This window comes from Orbicella franksi, chromosome 15, assembly GCF_964199315.1.
Source record: "Orbicella franksi chromosome 15, jaOrbFran1.1, whole genome shotgun sequence".
NCBI lineage: Eukaryota > Metazoa > Cnidaria > Anthozoa > Scleractinia > Merulinidae > Orbicella > Orbicella franksi.
The window spans coordinates 21,031,553-21,050,061 of NC_138159.1; the positions used below are offsets into that span (position 1 = coordinate 21,031,553).

An 18,509-nucleotide genomic window follows, 5' to 3' on the forward strand; every position below is an offset into this window, starting at 1 on the left:
CGGGCCATGGTCCTTGGCAGAAAAGAAGAACAGCTACTCCTTAAATCGGGTAATATTGATATTAGGACCACAGAAAAGACTAACCTCTTGGGGGTTGTACTTGACAGTAAGCTAAAATTTGACGATCATGTATCGAGTATTTGCCGCAAAGTGAGTGCTCAAATAAACGCCCTTAATAGACTGAAAAACATTTTACCACTTAAAACCAAGGAATCGTTTGGCACTATTGCGGAAAAAGAAACACTACAAAAATCGAAAAAGTCAACGAAAGGGCGTTGAGATATGTCTATAATGATAAACATGTATCCTATCAGCATCTCTTGGACAGGATAAGACTACCCTCCATAGAATCTCAAAGAATTCAAGACTTGTTATTGACAATACTTAATAGCATATCGAACAAAGCACCACGGGCAATTAGGAACCTTATTAATTTACGCTCATTTAAGTACAATCTCAGGCGCCAAGAATATGTTTTATCTTTACGTAAAGTTAACACTACTAAATATGGACTCAAGTCGTGGAGATATTTTTAGCAGCCAAGAAATGGAATCAACTATCAAATGACATTAGAATAAAAGTAGGCACCAATGAAATAGTAAACAGAATTAGATCGCTAAATTTCGGGGATTAGTACGGCGGTAATATTTTTATAATAATTTTGAATAGTTTTAATCAGTATTTAATTTGTGATTTTTACCTGATGAATTGTGATATTAGCGTTGTTTAGTTTTTAAGTTCTCATTAGTTATTAGGTGGAACACCTGTAAACTAGCTCTCAAGCTAAGCGTATATCCACGTTAAATAAAGCATTCATTCATTCATTCATTCATTCATTTATTCATTCATATATAAATTTCACCCTCACTAAGAACAAAATTCTGTCCGTGTTTTGCTATGTTGCTTTTGTCCTTTCCTCAAACCACGCCAAGCCTGACAAATATGTTTGCCTGGTTTGGTGAGTCTGTTGTAGTTGCTCTTCATTGGCCAACTTTTACAATTCAATTTTGATGTTTCCTATTTCCATCTCATTCCCTTAGCTAGTGTAAATATAATTATATTATAAAAAAAAAATGAAAAAACTGATTATGAGTAAATCAAATCTTCTGATTCTATTGCTGGAATTTTTTAGAAAAAATTAATGACAGTTTGTTACTTAAAATTGGAAGTTTACGAAAATATCAGTCATCTATAAATATATAAATATAAATCTATGAAAATATCGTTTTATCAATCTCTGGCCGAGGTTTCCCAGGACAGCGTTTAGACAGTTTCTTGTCCGTCAATTCAATTGCATCTGTAGAAATGCATTTTTTTTTTCACTCTTTTGCTGTCAAAAGTTATCAAGATGGCTGTATGGTACAATGGGAGTTTTCGGCTCGGGAATGGAAATATTCCATTGCGGTGTATATAGGATTTTTCCAATGATTTTCGGAACCATGTCAACTTCAGGCTTTCTTTTGAAGACGTTGAGATTTTTATATTTCTCTGGTACTTCTTTTCTTACATCTCGCAGTATATCTGCCCAGTTGTCCAGAGGTAGCTGAGGATAATCTCTGTGTTCGTTGTTTATGGCCGTCACTGATGTGTATCGAACGACTTGACCACGAAATAGAATATCTGACGCTAAAATAACATATTTTTGACTTTCCCACCAGCTTATCGCCTCGTAGTCGAGTCTATAAGGTAAGAGATGCTGAATCGCTTTGGTGTGAAAGGCATTGACAGCGGCGTCAAACGCGATTGTCGCCGGTAAAATTGGCGGGAGATTACCTGCGGCGGTGCGCGGCGAGCAACAAAGCCCGGGAACATAAGAGCCGTTTGGCACGAGCTTTCCACAGCGACTACAGTAATTACACAGACCTATTGCAGGCTCGTAACCTAAAAGAAAGTTTTCAAAAGCTTGAAGTGGATCTCTAGTTCCTTTGCTGTAACCGATGTCTTGTGTCATGTTTGACGTAAAGGAAAATTCGACATCGTCATCCATAAACACGAAGTACAGGTAATTCTTGTTCCTTTTCAGAGCCAATTGATAAAGAATATTTCGTCCGGCACTCCATGAAGTGTTCTTGCCGTCAACATAGACCACACTGCTTAAATTTCTCGAGGAGTCCAAACACTGTCTCCCCCAGCTTAATACCAAAACATCTCGTGCGGCGCGGCTGTCAAGTTTTATAAACGACGAGAAATGATCAGACAGGCAACACTCCGCTTGTACGAGATAGACGATGCCTTTTCCTTTTTGATTCAACGACCCGTGGTCAAATCCATCGTTATTTAACGTATATAAATTACTTGCGAAGGAGATAACTCGAACATGATAACAGACGACTAAAAATAGTCCAAGTGCAGATAGCAAAAGCAAAGTAAAACTGGAAGGAACATGAATATTCATCCATGGACCATGTTCAGTCACTCGGTAACCAATTCCTCCGATATTCCTTTCTTCAGAGCTCTTAGATACTCATAATGCTATTTAAGTTTAGAGCGGTTTTCAAAATTTCTCCAAAACAAAAACTTCACTGAAGTGTTGCAAACTGCGCCCTCGCTACCAGTAACGTGTGGCACCGATTCAGGGTATTATTTTGTATTTCAGGTATACTGTAAAATAAATTACGATATTTCATTTCCAGTGGAACATTGAAAAAATATAAACTTCTTTAAACTTACCACAAACAAATAACTCAGGGCTAGGTCTGGCTTTTATCGCATTGTTAATTACAGTCTGAACCATTTCACACCTTGATACTTGAATTGTCAGTTGAAAGTGTCACTGGTGTGAAATATTTAGGGCTACAAGTCTGTTATTTTATAGGTCAAGAGTGGTTACGGTTTGGTGGATTTCATAAACTGACACGTGCTCCCCCAGTTGGCAACTCCATTAACCCTAAGAAATGAACAAAACACCAGTTTTTCAATTTGTTTTACCACTTTAGAATACAATTAGTTCATTGTTTCGCGATGTGGGAATAAGGTTCATCAAAAATGGTTAAAAAATCCAACATATATCGATTCCTTTTAGGTTTGTTTTCCAACTGAAAAATTCGAATAACTTTCGTCTCACTGTTCGCTTCAATGATGCGATTCAATTTGAAGTAAAGTTGTCAATCCATTTCTCGTTCAACGCCAAAACAAATTAGTTTACAAAATCCAGTTCTGACATTTACGTAAACTGGCATGGCCGTAGCGAACAAACCAACACTTAAATTTCCCTTTATAACGTCCAATTTTCGACTGAAATTTTGTTAACACTTTCACACCTATGAAAATGTTTAGTTATTCTCCACTATTTATTGTGTTTTACGTTTCAGAGGATAAAGCCATCAACTCTACATTTTTCCCATAATCACCTGTTCTAATGATCACTTCTGTCAAAGCTTTGCCGTCTTTCAAAGCCCAACCTTGACCGAAGCCGCTTGACTACCGATGTAAAATTAGTTTTCTTTAAAGTGAAGCGCTTCATTTGGTTCAAAGGACATGACGGGAGGAAACAAATTTTAGGAGGAAATTTCTATTAACATGGAGCCAGTCAGTGGTGGCACAATATGAAAAATCAAAATTCTTAATAATTCGTCGTTTAATCTATAACCCGCCAAAAATCACAAATTCGGGCCCCACCTGTCGTAAAAACACACAAAATTTAAGTGACTCATACCTTCTCATAAACTTCGTTCTGTTCAATCCGCATCACATAAGACTCCAGTTTGAGCCTGGAAAATTACTGTTAAGGGGTTTACAAGTGATTTAGGTCCAATTTTTCTTCCCCAAAATTCTTGATTATGCACACTTTTTCAAGAGGCAAATTTCCTACGCGTTAAAAACACCGTCCCATAAAGCCTTTCGGTGCAGATACGTAATTGTCCATAACAAAATCTGCGTTAGTGTTACTGTTAAACTAGCGAGAGTCTCTGTATAAGCAATGTTGCTCCTGTCAGTCCGATATAAACTAGTTGGCCAAGAAAAAGTTAGCCAAGAAAAAAAAAAGAAAAAGTTAAAACAAGTTAGCCAAGAAAGGGTCTTAAATATATAAATTTTCGTCTGTAGAGATAGCTATTTATTATCCAGAGAAAAGGAACACACAAATACAGAACGTACTGTTTGCTTAAAGAGTATTTTTATTTCCAAAGTCTTGTGTTGGGCTAATCGTTTTTGGGCCTAATAACCCTTCTAATAGGATACGAACACAATGAATGCAACATTCAAAAAGAGTCATCATAAAAGTAAGTTTTTACTATACTTACAATTTTCCAAAGACTCTTACAATACTTGTAGGTACATCAGCTTACATTATGTCACAGGACCTAAAGTAATCTATGAGGGGTGCGCTCCTATCTTTTTTTTAATTGTGCCCAGAATACCAAGAATGTTTCTGTGTCGACGTCACACTGCTTGTGGAACACCCAGGGCTGCTGGGTTTCAATTCGCCTGCTATCGAGAAAAACACGATACCAGGCCCTTGTCGTCAAGCCGACAACCGATCATCGACCGAAGTGTTCCGAAAGGATCCGAATCGAAACGTTCACAGAGCCGAAGCAGAGGCGAGACAAGGCTGTCTAACATTGGAATAATCTCCCACTCCGCACTACAGTCCACACTGTCTGTTCCTCATATCTTTTTAAGTACGAGAATAAATCTGGCGAGTATTTTTTATGGTATATACAATTGTGAGTCCACTCACTATGGAAACAGACATTGTAGCCAGTGCCGGGGTGTGTTATATTCCAATGTCTAACAAAAGTCATCGGCGCGCGCGTGCCAAAAAAGGACAACCACAACAACCTTTCTGTTATTATTTTATAAAAAAGACTTAATATTACCTAAAAGAACGTCTTAAATAAATAAACAATTATTCACCGACCTCAGAGTTAATAATTGTTGCATGAGTATGTGCCACGCCAGTGAGTCAGTGAATCAGGAAAAAAAATACAGTGTGAAGTTATTTAGCGAAATCATTCCAAACTGACTTAAAAGAATTGAACGGGTTTTGTTTATCGATGGATCGATCGATCAACCTATCAATTAAAGCTTCCAACTCAAACCACTATTCACCAGTGTGGTACATACCAACTCTATGATTATCCTCTATGCTACCTGCACTATAATGCTCTTGACCAACTCAGATGTGATGACAAGTCGATGCTGTTTTGTCATCTTGTTTGGATATTCCAGTGTATTCATTGTTTTCTTGCTGTTCCAGTTGTTACGATGCCCGTGGTTTGTCGACATTGCATCTACCTAACTAATTTGCTCTAAAACTGTTTTGCTAGTCCGCGAAAAACTTGGCTCTTCTTTATCCAAGCTTTAGTACTTACCCTTAACTGTTTTCGAGTTAGTTTGACTCGATCCAGTCTTCAAGACGTCATCCAGTTGCTCCGCCGAATGGAAAGTCTACCAACGTCTACAATTTGTAGACGGTCTAAGCTTCCTGCGCCTGCGAAGTGCAATGCAAGCGGATTCCTTGAAGAGACTCGTCTCACGAGGCAACGCTGGCGAAGAGCCATGCATATCTGGTTGTTAACGCCGCCTGTAAGCGAGATAAGGCTCTCGGGAAATTTTAACTGACTTTCAGGCTGCGCTAGCTGTCTGTTCACTCTCTTGATAGATGAAGATCTTCTCGCAGGGTGCATCTTGTTGGTCAAGTGTCTGGTAGACCGATTTTGGAGGCTACTTAGGCTTAAACTTGTAAGCGGGTTATCTAGGGTGTGTGCTTTGTCCCAGATACCCACTATACTAGCCGCTTACACTAGTTAGCTATCTGCAACTAGAAAACTGACAGCTTAACATGACAGAAAAACAAACCGATCATCGTGTTAAGCTGTCGGTCTCTAGTTTCCTAAGCTTCTTGATTGATTAAATTAATTTTAAACATCTGGATGAACCTTGAGCCGAAAAAAAAAACCCTATTAATAACAACGATGCTGTCATTAAAGGGAAATGTTCCTGTCGATAGCAGTGATAGTGCTGCCATTGAAAGAAACTAAGAAAATAAAAAAATTATTAGAAAACACTGAGCGAGAGATTGGGCAGAAGCAAGAGTTGCCGAAACAAAGCCGAAGCGTACCGAAGAAAAGCCGAACATCAAATCTTGTGCCGAATAATTGAATTAGTGAAATATCCGAAGGCCGTTTTATGAAACCCAGGAAGGGGAAAGGGGAGGCCCGAACCCAACCCGGCTACCCAATATTAACTTAATTTTCTAACATAAGTTAAGCCGAATCAGCCGAATATTGGCGAATATAAGCCGAATGTAGGCCGAACGTTTGCCGAATTTAAGGTTCATCCAGAGCTCTAGCTATTTACCCACCCTACCCTACCCACAAAGAACTGCACTAACCACTACTAGAAAGATGAACTTTAGTCTCTCGTTGCCAAGGCAATCCTGTGAACATTGGGCGCTGATACGTTACAGTTTGTAAGGGTAGCACTGGAATGGACTGCTATCTAAGGACAGCAGACTGACCGCTTGACGACGTCGGTAGAAACTGATCTGTAAAGAAGAGAAACCAAGCATAAGAAAAAACTAAGAGCCAATTTTTACCACGAACTGAAATTTTCACATAACCTGTACTTGATCGCATATACAGTTTCTTTGAAAGTATCCTCGATACACGAGCGGAAACATTTCAAAATATATGCAAATAGACGCATGTAGGATAGACATTTTGCCCAACTTCACACGATTTTGTTTGGTTGTTATAACCATACATTCAAGCTACAAGCGAACACACATTTCCCTAGAATAAAATAGACATAGAGGAAAAATAGAAAGTAAGTTTGTTCAGGCGTTTTTCATTTCAGACGGTTATTCTAATTTGTAAATTTTGATACGCCTTCCTAATACTCGAGGTTTTGTCCCCGGGTTTTGTCCAATATACGACGTAAAAAATAGAGAAAAAGGCACTAATACTCATACACAAAAAATAGCGAGTAAAAGCTAAGCAAACAAACAAACTAATTGCAAACAATCGTACATTTACCTGGCCATGAGTATAGGAAGATTACACTTTCACACCTCGTCACCATGATTAATTCACGTGGCCGAGCGATTGAGCGTTTTATTTTGGCCTTCTTCAATCGCTACCTATGAATTGAAAATGCAAATAAAACTAACTGAATTACAGTTTGCCAAGACCATGTGTAGTTAAGACTGAGGCCGCCTTGTTCACACTACTTCAGAGGAATATAAAAACGCAACAATTACCGGTCATTTTGGATTTGTGTTTGAGGAAAACTCGGTCAGGGAAATCACGTGATTATCGTGACGCCATCGTTGTCGAAAGCTTCGGTTTTCAAAATGTTTTCCGTCAACACGAAAACGCAAAGCGTTCAAATTCCTCCGGTTTGAAGAGCGGTTTCGAAAAGCTCCGTTTTCGTGACGGATTATTGTGGTCGGTTGGCCAAACCGTAGAAATAAAGCTCCGGCGTAGCGTGAACGCCTGAAATTGTTGATTCAAAGCCTACTTGAACTCTCACAGAATAAGACTATTTGGTTAACTAAAACACTGTCTTACCTGCCGTAGTTTTGCCAGCTATGCAATTAAAGCCTTGGAGCTATTTAACCTTTGGTGTGCCGGCGTGGAAAGCACCAGTTTCAAGTATTTTAGGCTTCGAAATATTCAGCAGCAACTTCACCTCTTGGTACAATTGAATTAATTAACTCAAATTTGGCGCCAGTTGTCTGACTGCACGTGCTCCACCAAAAGAAGGAACGTGATTGGTTCAAGTTACGAGAGCCGCACGGAATATTTCGCTGTTCCAGTGTGTTGTTTATATGCTAATTAAATAATTGTATTTTTTAATCAACAAAAAGGAGAAAATCTTAAACTTTACTAGGAAGAACAATTTTAATTAAACCGAAATTCTCACCGTTGGAGACAGGTTTCCGTATAAGTGATCGGTGGAAATTATTGATTGATTTTTAGATTATGGGAGCTGAAGGCGAGCAAAGAAAAATATTTTACTTAGTGGGGGAGGGACGAAAACACCACCAGCATACCCCTTCCCTATTAAAGACAAACTGTCATGTTAGGAAATGACGTGTTCATCCGGGTTCCTATGGTACAACAATCAGTAATAACGGTCTGGATAATGTTAGCTTAAAAATGACAAACAGCCAAACTTTATATTGACAAATGCAGCTCCTGACAAATGACAATGCACAAATTTTGACTGTCAGCTGCATGAAACATGTTCGGAAATTGTAAGTGACAAACACCCGAAATTTTAATTCACAGCTGTCTTGACTTCACTTGACTTATTGGCAACTGGCTAAAGGCCAGCATTTTAACTGATAACCGATAACAAACGTTTCGCAATATATCGGCTAACAACGTAATTTGTAGTACATGTTTTGAGCCCAGGAGTATCAGTAGTTCGTATAGTGTGATCGTCCGACTGAGTGTAGTTCTGAAAAGAACTGTTGTTGGTGACTGACGTTTCGACAACCTGAGCGGAAGTCATCTTCAGAGTCAAGTGAATAGTGTTTGTCAGTCGATGATGTTATACGTCTGGTCCGTTGAACGTAATTGGTCAGTATAGCCATGATGGTATTGTATATGTTATTTTCTGCTCTCCTGTCCACTCGATCTCCTGTTTTGTTGTCAAACAATTGTGATTGGTTGACAGAAATAATATAACAGGCACCGCTGGAACGTTAAGGCGCATGCTCAGTATGTCGTTTCCCAAACATTGAAGAGTTTGGCTGCTTCTTATGAATCATTATTTATTTATTTTAGATATAGACAGAATTTTGCTCTGTCACTTAAAAGTTCTGCTCCTCCAGGGTTCCTCTTTGTTCCATACGAATTTATCGTTGTTTTTGTCTCTGAAATTTTCTCAGTTTCCTAGACTTTTCGATTCAAAGTGTCGACGCATTTTAAAACAATGAAAGTTAATGAAAAAAAATGATTTATTCCGACGTTCTCAGTATGCGCGAATTTTGGCTTCGAAATGTTAATTACTTGCAAAGATTTGAGTTGGATTAGGTTATTAGATATTCCAAAAAATAGTTGTGTTGAAGCAATTCCTCGGTACATTCAAATGTTGTAGTCTTATTCTTAACCCCCGGCATGTGGCCTACTTTCTCCTTTAAGCTCATTCGAATAACAATCATCGCATTTACATGTTCTTAGAAATAAGAAAACAGTTTACATACGTCTCTAAGCACCTCAATGAAAACACCTGTCGTAAACCTTATCGCACATGCGTCAAACTTGAACAAAACATGTCGTCTTCACCAACAGAAACCTTTTTTATCACTGACTTTTTTTATCAACGATATTTCAAATATGTTGACGAGAATTCTGGTGAATATGTTCTAAGAAAAACAATGTAAATGTTACTGAATTAAACAGGCTTTTCGTGTGTCAACTATTAATAATAAATGAATCTAATCGCCATGGCATACACGAAGGATACGAAATTGCAAAAAATTTGCATTTTCACAGAGCCTGTCAAATATTCCAAACGAGGAACGGTTTCGCCACAGCGCGCGACGGTTAGCTGTCGAATAAATACTCTTTCCTTGGAAATTATCGTTTATTACACAGCAAAGGGAAGGATTTCTAGGGAACCTTTCATCTAGGAAAATGAGGGTTTTCTCATGGCCCGCATCCATGTGTATCGTGTTTGTTATTTTTTTGAACCATGTTGATGTAGTGACGAGCGCAAACGCAACGACCAATACAACCGGTGAGTGGATTTCGATTTAACGTATCTTAGTTGAGTTTCGATTCAACGTTCTTGCTAAAGAATATTCGAGAAACATATTCACTACACGTTTGGTTACAAAGGGCTTAAAATCGTCAAATTAAACGGCGTTGTAACTGTATATTTTATTATTAGTTTGGTCTTCAGCATTTTCCGCCAGTCTGTTAACTTACATTTCTTTAAAACACTGTTTTTCAGCGCCATGTATAGTCACAGATCTTGATTATATAAGCGTGCTAAGTTCTCCAGAAAAATTGATGCGCTTCTCAAAAAAAAATGAAGTCTATTTTTCAATAATAGCTATAACTTATTGCTAGAAAACCTTCCAACGTTTATTTTTTGCAATGGCCGATGACTGACTTCTACAACGGCAGTAGATTTGTCATTTCGATCTCACGTTCGGTTAAAATTGGACTGCCGCAAGTTTGGTTTCTACCGTACAAACCGCTCAGTTCCATCGCTTAGCGCACTACCAGTAATATTAATAGGAAACTTGCTCAAAGTCTCTAGAAACGTGTAGGTCTTGCTTTAAATTATTAATATTTGTGAGGAGATAGAATATTCCTCAAGGAAACTGCAGAAGGAAAGAAAATGACAATTTTTAATATCGTCTCAATTAAGTTGGATGAGTGTTGATTTCTTCGGCTCTTTTCCTGATGGTTCAAAATTACCGTTCACGCTTGCAAATTATGGCAACTTGTGAAAGTTTTACATAATAGGCGCAATTACTGATTCTCTTCGACTCGTACAATTTTAAACACGTTTTTGACAAAAGCCAGGATGAAGAATCAATATGCGGTTAACAGTCATTGACCGGAGACTTTTCTCAGACTGTCAGAAACACAAACTCGAGAATTTTGGTAAAACCACTGTTGTGGCCGCAGACGCCACGGCTCTTCTTTTTTGGAAACAAATTGGAAAATATCTCGATTCATCTGATTCAGTTTGAAAAGCATTAAATAACACCGTTTAGAAAAATAGCTAAGGTATTTTTTCCATTTTGTCAACAAAAGGAAGTTTAAGGTCTTCTGTGTATTTGCATAGTGTGAAATGAAGAACTTCTAGGCGGAGAATTGACTTTAGTACATCTGGGTTGTTACAAGAAACAAGTAGAAGTTATGATAAAAATAACAAATCCAGGATATTTTACAGAGGAAACCCATTTCCAGAAGTTTATTCGAATTTTTTGGTTTCACTTTATTTTCTGTTCATGTCCTTGTTTTTGCCATGCTTTAGGCAAATCGCCGCCGTTCTCGTCCTTTGCTCCTAAAGTGCAAAATACAAGAGTTGTGTTCTGAATTAATATAACAAAAGTAGCATCTATAGAAACTAAGTGTATTAAAACTAAGCTAAAAATATATATATATATATATATTCTGGAAAGGAGAAGAATTATGGAACAAAATACGAAGAACGTGACACGGAATACAAGTTTATTGCATATTAAGTAGCACTGTTGGTAATTAAGCTCGATATTGACCTTCAACAATCGGAATAAAAACACGAACGGTATTGATAATTTGTTTTATTTGCAACAACAGGGCGGCAATGAAAAGGATTTGTTTCTTTGGTTTTTTTTTTTTTTTCTTTTAATTCTGCCAGCTCTTCAATTAACATGGCCTCTTAGATCTTTCTCGTTTAGCACTTCTTAGTTAGTTACATATGTTTGGCATCAACTAAAAACTCTTAGTTTATATTATTTTCAATTCATTTTAAAACTATAACGACAATCAAGAAATCTTGGTGCTATAAATTTTCTCTACATATTGGCATCTTTACTAAATCTTTTTAGAAAAGATTTTATCCGAACAGTCGTTTCAGTTTCTCAAGTTGAATCTTTCATCAGGCTTAGGCAGGATCACGTGACGCTGTTTAGCGATGTCCCTCCTGTAAAATCGCGGGCTCATGCATTTTCCAGCTGAAACGCTAATTTCACCACAAGAAACCTTAAAATTACATAAGACGAACACGAGGAATTGAAATCATCGTTACGATTAAGGTTCTTAAAGGATCCTGCAAAAATCCTCGAGGATTCTTCCAACATTCTGCAACTAAATCCTCATCCTAAAATCCTCGAGATTTTTAGGTCAAAAAATCTTTCTAAAAGCCACTTTGAGATCGTACCAATTGACGATCCTTTAAGGATCCTAGAAAGATATTTGACAGGTTTTTTAAAGATCTCGAAAAGAATCTTTGGGGTTGAAGGTCTTCATGGGTTACTTAAAAAGAGGAGAAGTCTTATTTCTTCTTATTACCATCTTTTCAAAAACAGACTAACAGGGACAGCGGAGCCGGGGGGGGGCTGGGGAGGCTTAAACACCCCCCTCCCAATTTCAAGCAAACAATACATAAAATAATAATTTTACAAATATCTCCAGACCCTCCCAGTTCAAAATACGCTCCACCATCCCTGACTAAGCAACAAAAAGTAAATATGATGGGAAATATCTTGACAAAATTATTTACCGATTTGATATTGCAAATAGGAGGCCTTGGTTGGGTTTATGATCGGCTATGTGGAAAACGCTCTTCCTCAGCTATTCAATTACAGGGCGAGTTATATAACCATATTCGATAATTCCGCATTGCCGTTACAGGCTGCCAGAAACAGGTAAACAACAGATGTCCTCTCTCACTGAAGATAGACTGGTGGGAGATTCCACCCTATATTTACAAAGACAAAAATGGAGTGGTTAGCGGGATTTTTCCAAGCGTTCTGAAAAGGCTCGTGTCGGAGTGCTGCGATCGCGACCCCTCGTCAACTGACCCGAATGCAGACATCGCAGAATGCGTGAAACTCAACTTCAGTGAAACTGCTTCCAATGACTCCGAGGTGGTGAAGAAAAATATCAACTTGAATGGTACGTTGCGTTAAGCACGTTTCCTTAGGTCGCGTTTCTACATTTACTTTTCTCTGACTGGTAACGCAATGGGCTCATAATGAAAACCCATGCACCTCAGGGTTTGCACCCTTTTCCATTTGAACCATCCTCTCGTTATGGCTTACTGTTGCCTCTTCAATGCTTTCCACTTTACACATTCAGAAGCCCTCTGATTCAAATTGACGACTTACTTGCTTTTACGATGCCACGGACTAAACATTTTCCAGTGTCGCTATGCTGAAATTATCAAAAACAAACATTTGGGGTAGACTCGAAGTCAGTTATAAAACATTTTCTTTTATTATTATTATTTGACTTTTCCGTCGATACAGCTGTCGGCAATTTCTTTGCAAATTTTTTATAATCTGTTCTGTCTACATCCAAAGGCACCGTAATGAGCATGCCTATATATGGAGATATGAAGGACGTGAAGTTCCAGAGCCATCCGTTCTACCCAGTGGTGGAGTCGCCTGGTGTCGTGTTCATCGTGAAGAAGGAAGATTCATCCAATGCCGCCCAAGCTGTCATGGAGGCTGTGTTCCAGGGATGGCCTGTACTTCTGCTCACGCTGATCATGGCCGCGCTTTCTGGAATAGTAGTCTGGGCACTGGTTAGTAAATACACCCTTGAATCCTTCTCTACTTGTTATTGCTGTCAAACTGGATGGTATCATTTGAAGCAATTCAGTCATGCTATCTCGTGTATGTTTCTTTGTGTACTCCGTGCCAAAACAAAAATTTCCAGCGGAACAACACATGAAAGTATACCACAAAATGTATTTTGTTGTTGTTCGTTCGTTCCTTGTCTTGTACCGAGGTTTCTTGTTTTTGCTTCAAGCAGTTTAATTCAGAAGTTTTTTGGTTGTTTCTTTAGGATACCTACTGGAACCCAGAAGAATTCCCTCGTTCTTTCTTCAAGGGTACATGGGAAGGCTTCTGGTGGGCCTTCGTTTCCATGACTACTGTTGGGTAAGAAAATGATAATACTTCATTTTTATTTCAATGCCTGTATAGCCTCGTCCCTTACGTTTCCCGCCCCACCCCACCCCGGAGTGAGGGAAAAGAGAAAGGAAACAAGGCTGTTACATAGCGTTATGTTCAATGATTGTGTTTTGTAAGTTTGGCCAGACACTTTGCTTTCATCACATGTTCATTTTGCATGTGGCAAAATAGATTCAGCCCATCTAAGCTGAGACATAAAACACATACTAAAACCAACTACGTAAATGATGCGGGACTTTTCCTTAGTGCAGTCTAATTCTGAACACTTGATGTGTGCCCAAAAAATGCTTATCGCGAACTTTACTTTTCAACTCCACTTCTCCTTTCTTTTCAGTTACGGTGACCGCGCGCCGAGATCAGTGCTGGCGCGTACGTTTGCATTCATCTGGGTTCTTATTGGTCTCGTAATCATATCGATCTTCACCGCCACAGTTACCACCTCACTGACTGCCATATCACTAAGCAACGAAATCAAGCTGTACGGATCAGACGTAAGTCGTCTGTAACAACTGAAAGTAAATATATTTTGATGTCAATGTATTTAAGGGCGCACTGGCAAGCATCGATATTTACCATAGATTAACCGGTTCTTACTCCCAAGCGTGGGGAAATTAATTATAATTTTGTTATGCAAAATTGTTAAAAACAATCAGTAATAGCTGAAGCATATAGTTCATTTTGTATGATTACAACAACTGCTGTTGTTAGTTAAAATGTCGGCAAGGTTCAGTTTTTTTATTTTTTATTTATAAAAACAAGTAAATTAGGGGAATCGAATATGCCCAAGATATCTAACAGAGTGTTTGCCATAGCGTATTCAACATATAGTTGAATTCTTATTTGTTGTTAGGTTGTTGCCTTGAAAAACACAGAGGAACAAAGGCTTGGTGTAAGAAACAACGCTAAAGTGTCAGGTTAGTTAATACGAGATCTTATCCTGTCACTGTCATTATCACTCGACTCAAATGAACTTTGTAAAAATACTGAAGAAACGACGGAAAGAAATCTTTACTGGGATATTAATTCTTTTAATAATTTTATTGTAGAAAAGAATGCAGTCAAGGACCTCAAAGACGCAGTGATAAAGCAGGATCCGAAAGTAACAGGCGCTCTGCTGGACAGTTATGTCGCGGGCTACTGGGCAAAAGTCGCCTCAGACCCCGTGCTTAAGAATTCGGATCTCCGCGTGGGGACTGTGCTCGATCATCAGTTTGCTTACGGCTTTGTCATTGCTGGTGCTTTGGATGAGGAGGCCACAGAAAAATGTATGAGGAAGAAACTGAACAGCATGGAAACTGAAATTACTACCATAATCCAAGAGAAGGCAGAAACGATGGAGGTAAAGAACTCTCGTTGACTTCTGGATTGATTGAAGGTCTCCCCCATCCCCTTCTAACACCTCCCCTTATAGTCTTAGTGACATTTTCTCAGTTTGCTTGCAGACAAAATTTGAGTAAGGGATGGGCCATCATTTATTTGAGGGGGATTGGGCAATTTCCAAAAATTGTTCCTGCACAACAAAAACTGTTGAAAAAAATCGTGAAAGGGGAGCCTCGGAGAGAAAAAAACGACCAAGCGCTTTTTAATATCCAGGTCCTTTGTTTGACTTTAAAAAGCATTCTTGCACAAGCTATTTTCTCACCGAAAAAAATATAATACACAACCTAAAGGTGAGAAAAAAATTTATGCCCCAGAAAATTGCCCAGTCTCCCCCCCCCCCCCCCCTCAAAAAAATAATGGTCTGTCCCTAATTACTTCCTGTTTTTTAATTAATTATCTTCAGGAACCTGGGGAGAGCGCGGCTGTGGAGAAAACGAATAATTTGTTCGATGCAGAGTCCCCGATGTTCCGAAAAGCGATCTACACCTGCGTTGGGCTGGTGGCTGTCCTGACCATCTGTGGGCTCATTTGGGAGTTTGCTTACTGGAGGCCTCGTCAGCCTAAAGAAGCCAAAACTGGTGAGTAACTGGCATAGATATATCCCAGGGGAGTCATTAGATTACTTATGTCTTTCTGATGAAGAAAACTTTAGATCTCCCTGGGGTACACTTAAAATATCTTTCCCGCACCCTTACCGCAAACAAAGGAAATCATGACCGTGACGATGTTTGGAAATCTGATCTTAATAAGCATAGATTTTTACGATTTTATTTCCACGTTTTCTCCTTACTTTTAGTTTTGATTGAGAAGATATATCAAACACTCAAGACAATGTCTGACCACATTTCCAAACTCAACACCTCGAAGTTCGTCAAAACTACTCTGCTGCGCGTCGTACTTCAACTCTCTTCTCGGTGTTTGGAAATATGATCAAGCGCGCTCTTTTTTGTTTGATATATCAATTACAACTCACTGGTCCTCCATAATATCCTACATTTTTTGCCTCGATTTTTATACTGTCTTGTTCTTTTCTGCATCAGAGGTTGAACGAATTGTGACACCAGAAACCTCTTATGAGAACCTGGTTGCTATGCAGTGCGCAGAGATCGAGGAGGCTATGATGAACGAAGTTCAGCGATTCTACATCGCCTGGAATAAGAAACTGGAAGACTTGAAACGTAAAAACACCGGCGGCCAGATGAGCCCTAATGATATGAATGTGATGGGAATGGGTGTGAGTGGTGGAGATATGAGGAGCATGTGATTTACACGTGACTGTCACGTGTTGTTTTGACTGTCAGAGGGTTTAACATTTGTTTTACTATCAGTTCTATATTTATTGCAAAAACTTAGTTTGTTAGTTTATGACATCTCAAGTGTAAAACTTCTGTCAGAGTAAATACAACAAGCCAACTTTTATGTAGAAGGACGACATTTGGCGAAATAGTAACTCTTAACTCTTGTTAACTCTTCAGTGTTATTTCGTCAGCTCAGAGTCTAAGGAAAGAAGTGTTCTCACTTCCCCACAGTAGTTATTGAGCAAATTCCTTTAATTTACAAGATACAATGATTCTCAATACTACCCGATGACAAAGTCTTTCCACGTGAGATTATTTAATTTTTCAAGTCCCCCTTTCCCAAAACAATGTTGAAAATTTTCGCAACCTTGGCTGAATACAATTCAGCGTTATATTTATTTGATGGCTAAAATGTGTTTGACAAGCATTGTAATCTCTTTACTATTTAAAGTTTTCGCTTTTCAGCAGGTTTTGAAAGGCGTTAAAAAGTATATTTTATAGCATAAAAATATGCGACAATACCTTAACCAACGTGGAAGTGATGTTAAACCCGTTTCACAGTAGCCTTCATACTGTAATTCGCGTCAAGTTAAAAGTAGTGATTAGAAAAGCCTTTACTCAAATTACGTAACGTTTTCCGCAGCCATTTTCTCACATTTACGCCATGAGTGATTTGTCTGCGTCCTCTTAGCCTCGTTTTGAAGTTCATGAAGACGAGGCAGCGGGACAGCAACAAATGGCTTCTTGGAACGTTCGTTATTATTTTGCTGTTGCACTTACGATAAAAACTACATTAGTAGGCTTTTGATACGCGCTCTATCTCTAATATTTGCAATCTCGTTACACCCATATATTATAGTCGTGACAGAAGACGATTAAGCGTCCGATCAGGTTAACTTAGGCTGTGTTCACACTTAATTAGTGCCTGAGCACTGGTGCCTGGGTAATGGCTGGAGATAGTGTTGCGTTCAGACGCGATGTTCTCAGAAGAACCCGAGTACCATTTAGTGTCCGAGTGCAAGGTCGAAACCTTGTAGCCGGGCGCGGGCACTGTCCCGAATTCTCGGGCACCGTACTCGGGTACCTAGTGTAATCATATCCAAAACATTTCAGTGCAGTTACGTCACTGGGTAAGGCGTTTTGTTATCACTTTGTGTTTATTCCAAAGTGGCCTCTATTTTAAAAATAGCCATGGTTAACACGGTGTAGATTAGAACACATATAATATTGCAGGTTGTTTACTTTGTTAAATCGTAATACTGAACGAAACTGGTTATGATTCCCTTGTAGGGGTGGTCACGGGGCATTCAGTGAATGGGCTTTGCTTAACTACAGATACGTTTGCAGATAGGATGGCTGAATACCCTCAAAAGTTAGAAGGAAATCTTAAGGATAACTTATATGCTTTGGGGCGTTTCCAATTGACAAGATGAAGGCAACAAATATTACAATATAGAGTAGTTTACGTAACTAACAGTGAAATGGCGCTTTTATAAAAAATAGATAAACTTAAACATAAACTTTAGGAGGATGCTTTGGTTTCAAAATAACTGAAAGCAGCCCCTTTTGGAGTGTAACGTGCAAAGGGCGGGCAACCTGCAGTCTGAGGAAACTCTCTTTCCTCTTTGAGTAAACTTACGCTATCAATTATTTCTACTTATGCATGGTTTTAGATTGTACATTATGTAAATTCCGACGCTTTTGCTCCCGAAAATAAAGTTATAACGGTACGTAAAAAATAAGGAATCACTGTGAAAATGTGAACAACTGTGTTGCAACAACTTTTTTTATTGCTAAGGTCTTTTCGGACTCACACTGCACATAGTAGTTTTTCTTAGAAGATGCAAATTAAAGTTTTTGAAAACCATTTATGTTACGCCAGTTGATCAGTGTTCGGCAAATTAGTTTGTTGGTACACGAAATGAACCGCGTGGAATGCGTGGAACACGCGTGGGAACGCGAAAACGGAAAAATGTGAAGAAAAAGCTTGGAAACGTCTCCAAGAGCTTCAGAGGCAAAAACGCTTGCGACACACGGGCGAACGTGCGTGGAAATAGCCATAGGGAATCCACAAAGAGTAAAAACAAGATTCAAAGTGTAGGCGGAACACGCCGCGCAACGGCGAAACAAAATTGCGAGACAACCACCATGATTCCCTGCGAGCTCATCTTGGCCATTAGCCAAGTCAAGTTGGTAGATTCCAGACTCCCAATGCGTACAGGTTACTTTGTACCCATGCA

The 18,509-nt window shown here is 38.9% G+C and overlaps 2 protein-coding genes across 2 annotated transcripts; one reads left to right on the plus strand and one right to left on the minus strand.

Annotated features, from left to right (window-relative positions):
- Positions 1 to 1,145: 1,145 nt before the first annotated feature.
- On the minus strand, positions 1,146 to 2,854 carry LOC145469882 (uncharacterized). Its single transcript, XM_081453690.1, has one exon. The coding sequence runs from the start codon at positions 2,393 to 2,395 to the stop codon at positions 1,334 to 1,336; it is 1,062 nt and encodes a 353-aa protein (XP_081309816.1). The 5' UTR covers positions 2,396 to 2,854; the 3' UTR covers positions 1,146 to 1,333.
- A 6,584-nt stretch (positions 2,855 to 9,438) lies between these two features.
- LOC145470760 (uncharacterized) lies at positions 9,439 to 18,124 on the plus strand. The gene is made up of 9 exons (XM_081454592.1): positions 9,439 to 9,690; positions 12,306 to 12,569; positions 12,977 to 13,200; positions 13,464 to 13,558; positions 13,926 to 14,082; positions 14,442 to 14,505; positions 14,638 to 14,930; positions 15,375 to 15,549; positions 16,012 to 18,124. The coding sequence occupies exons 1-9, from the start codon at positions 9,588 to 9,590 to the stop codon at positions 16,233 to 16,235; spliced, it is 1,599 nt and encodes a 532-aa protein (XP_081310718.1). The 5' UTR covers positions 9,439 to 9,587; the 3' UTR covers positions 16,236 to 18,124.
- The last annotated feature ends 385 nt before the right edge of the window (positions 18,125 to 18,509 follow it).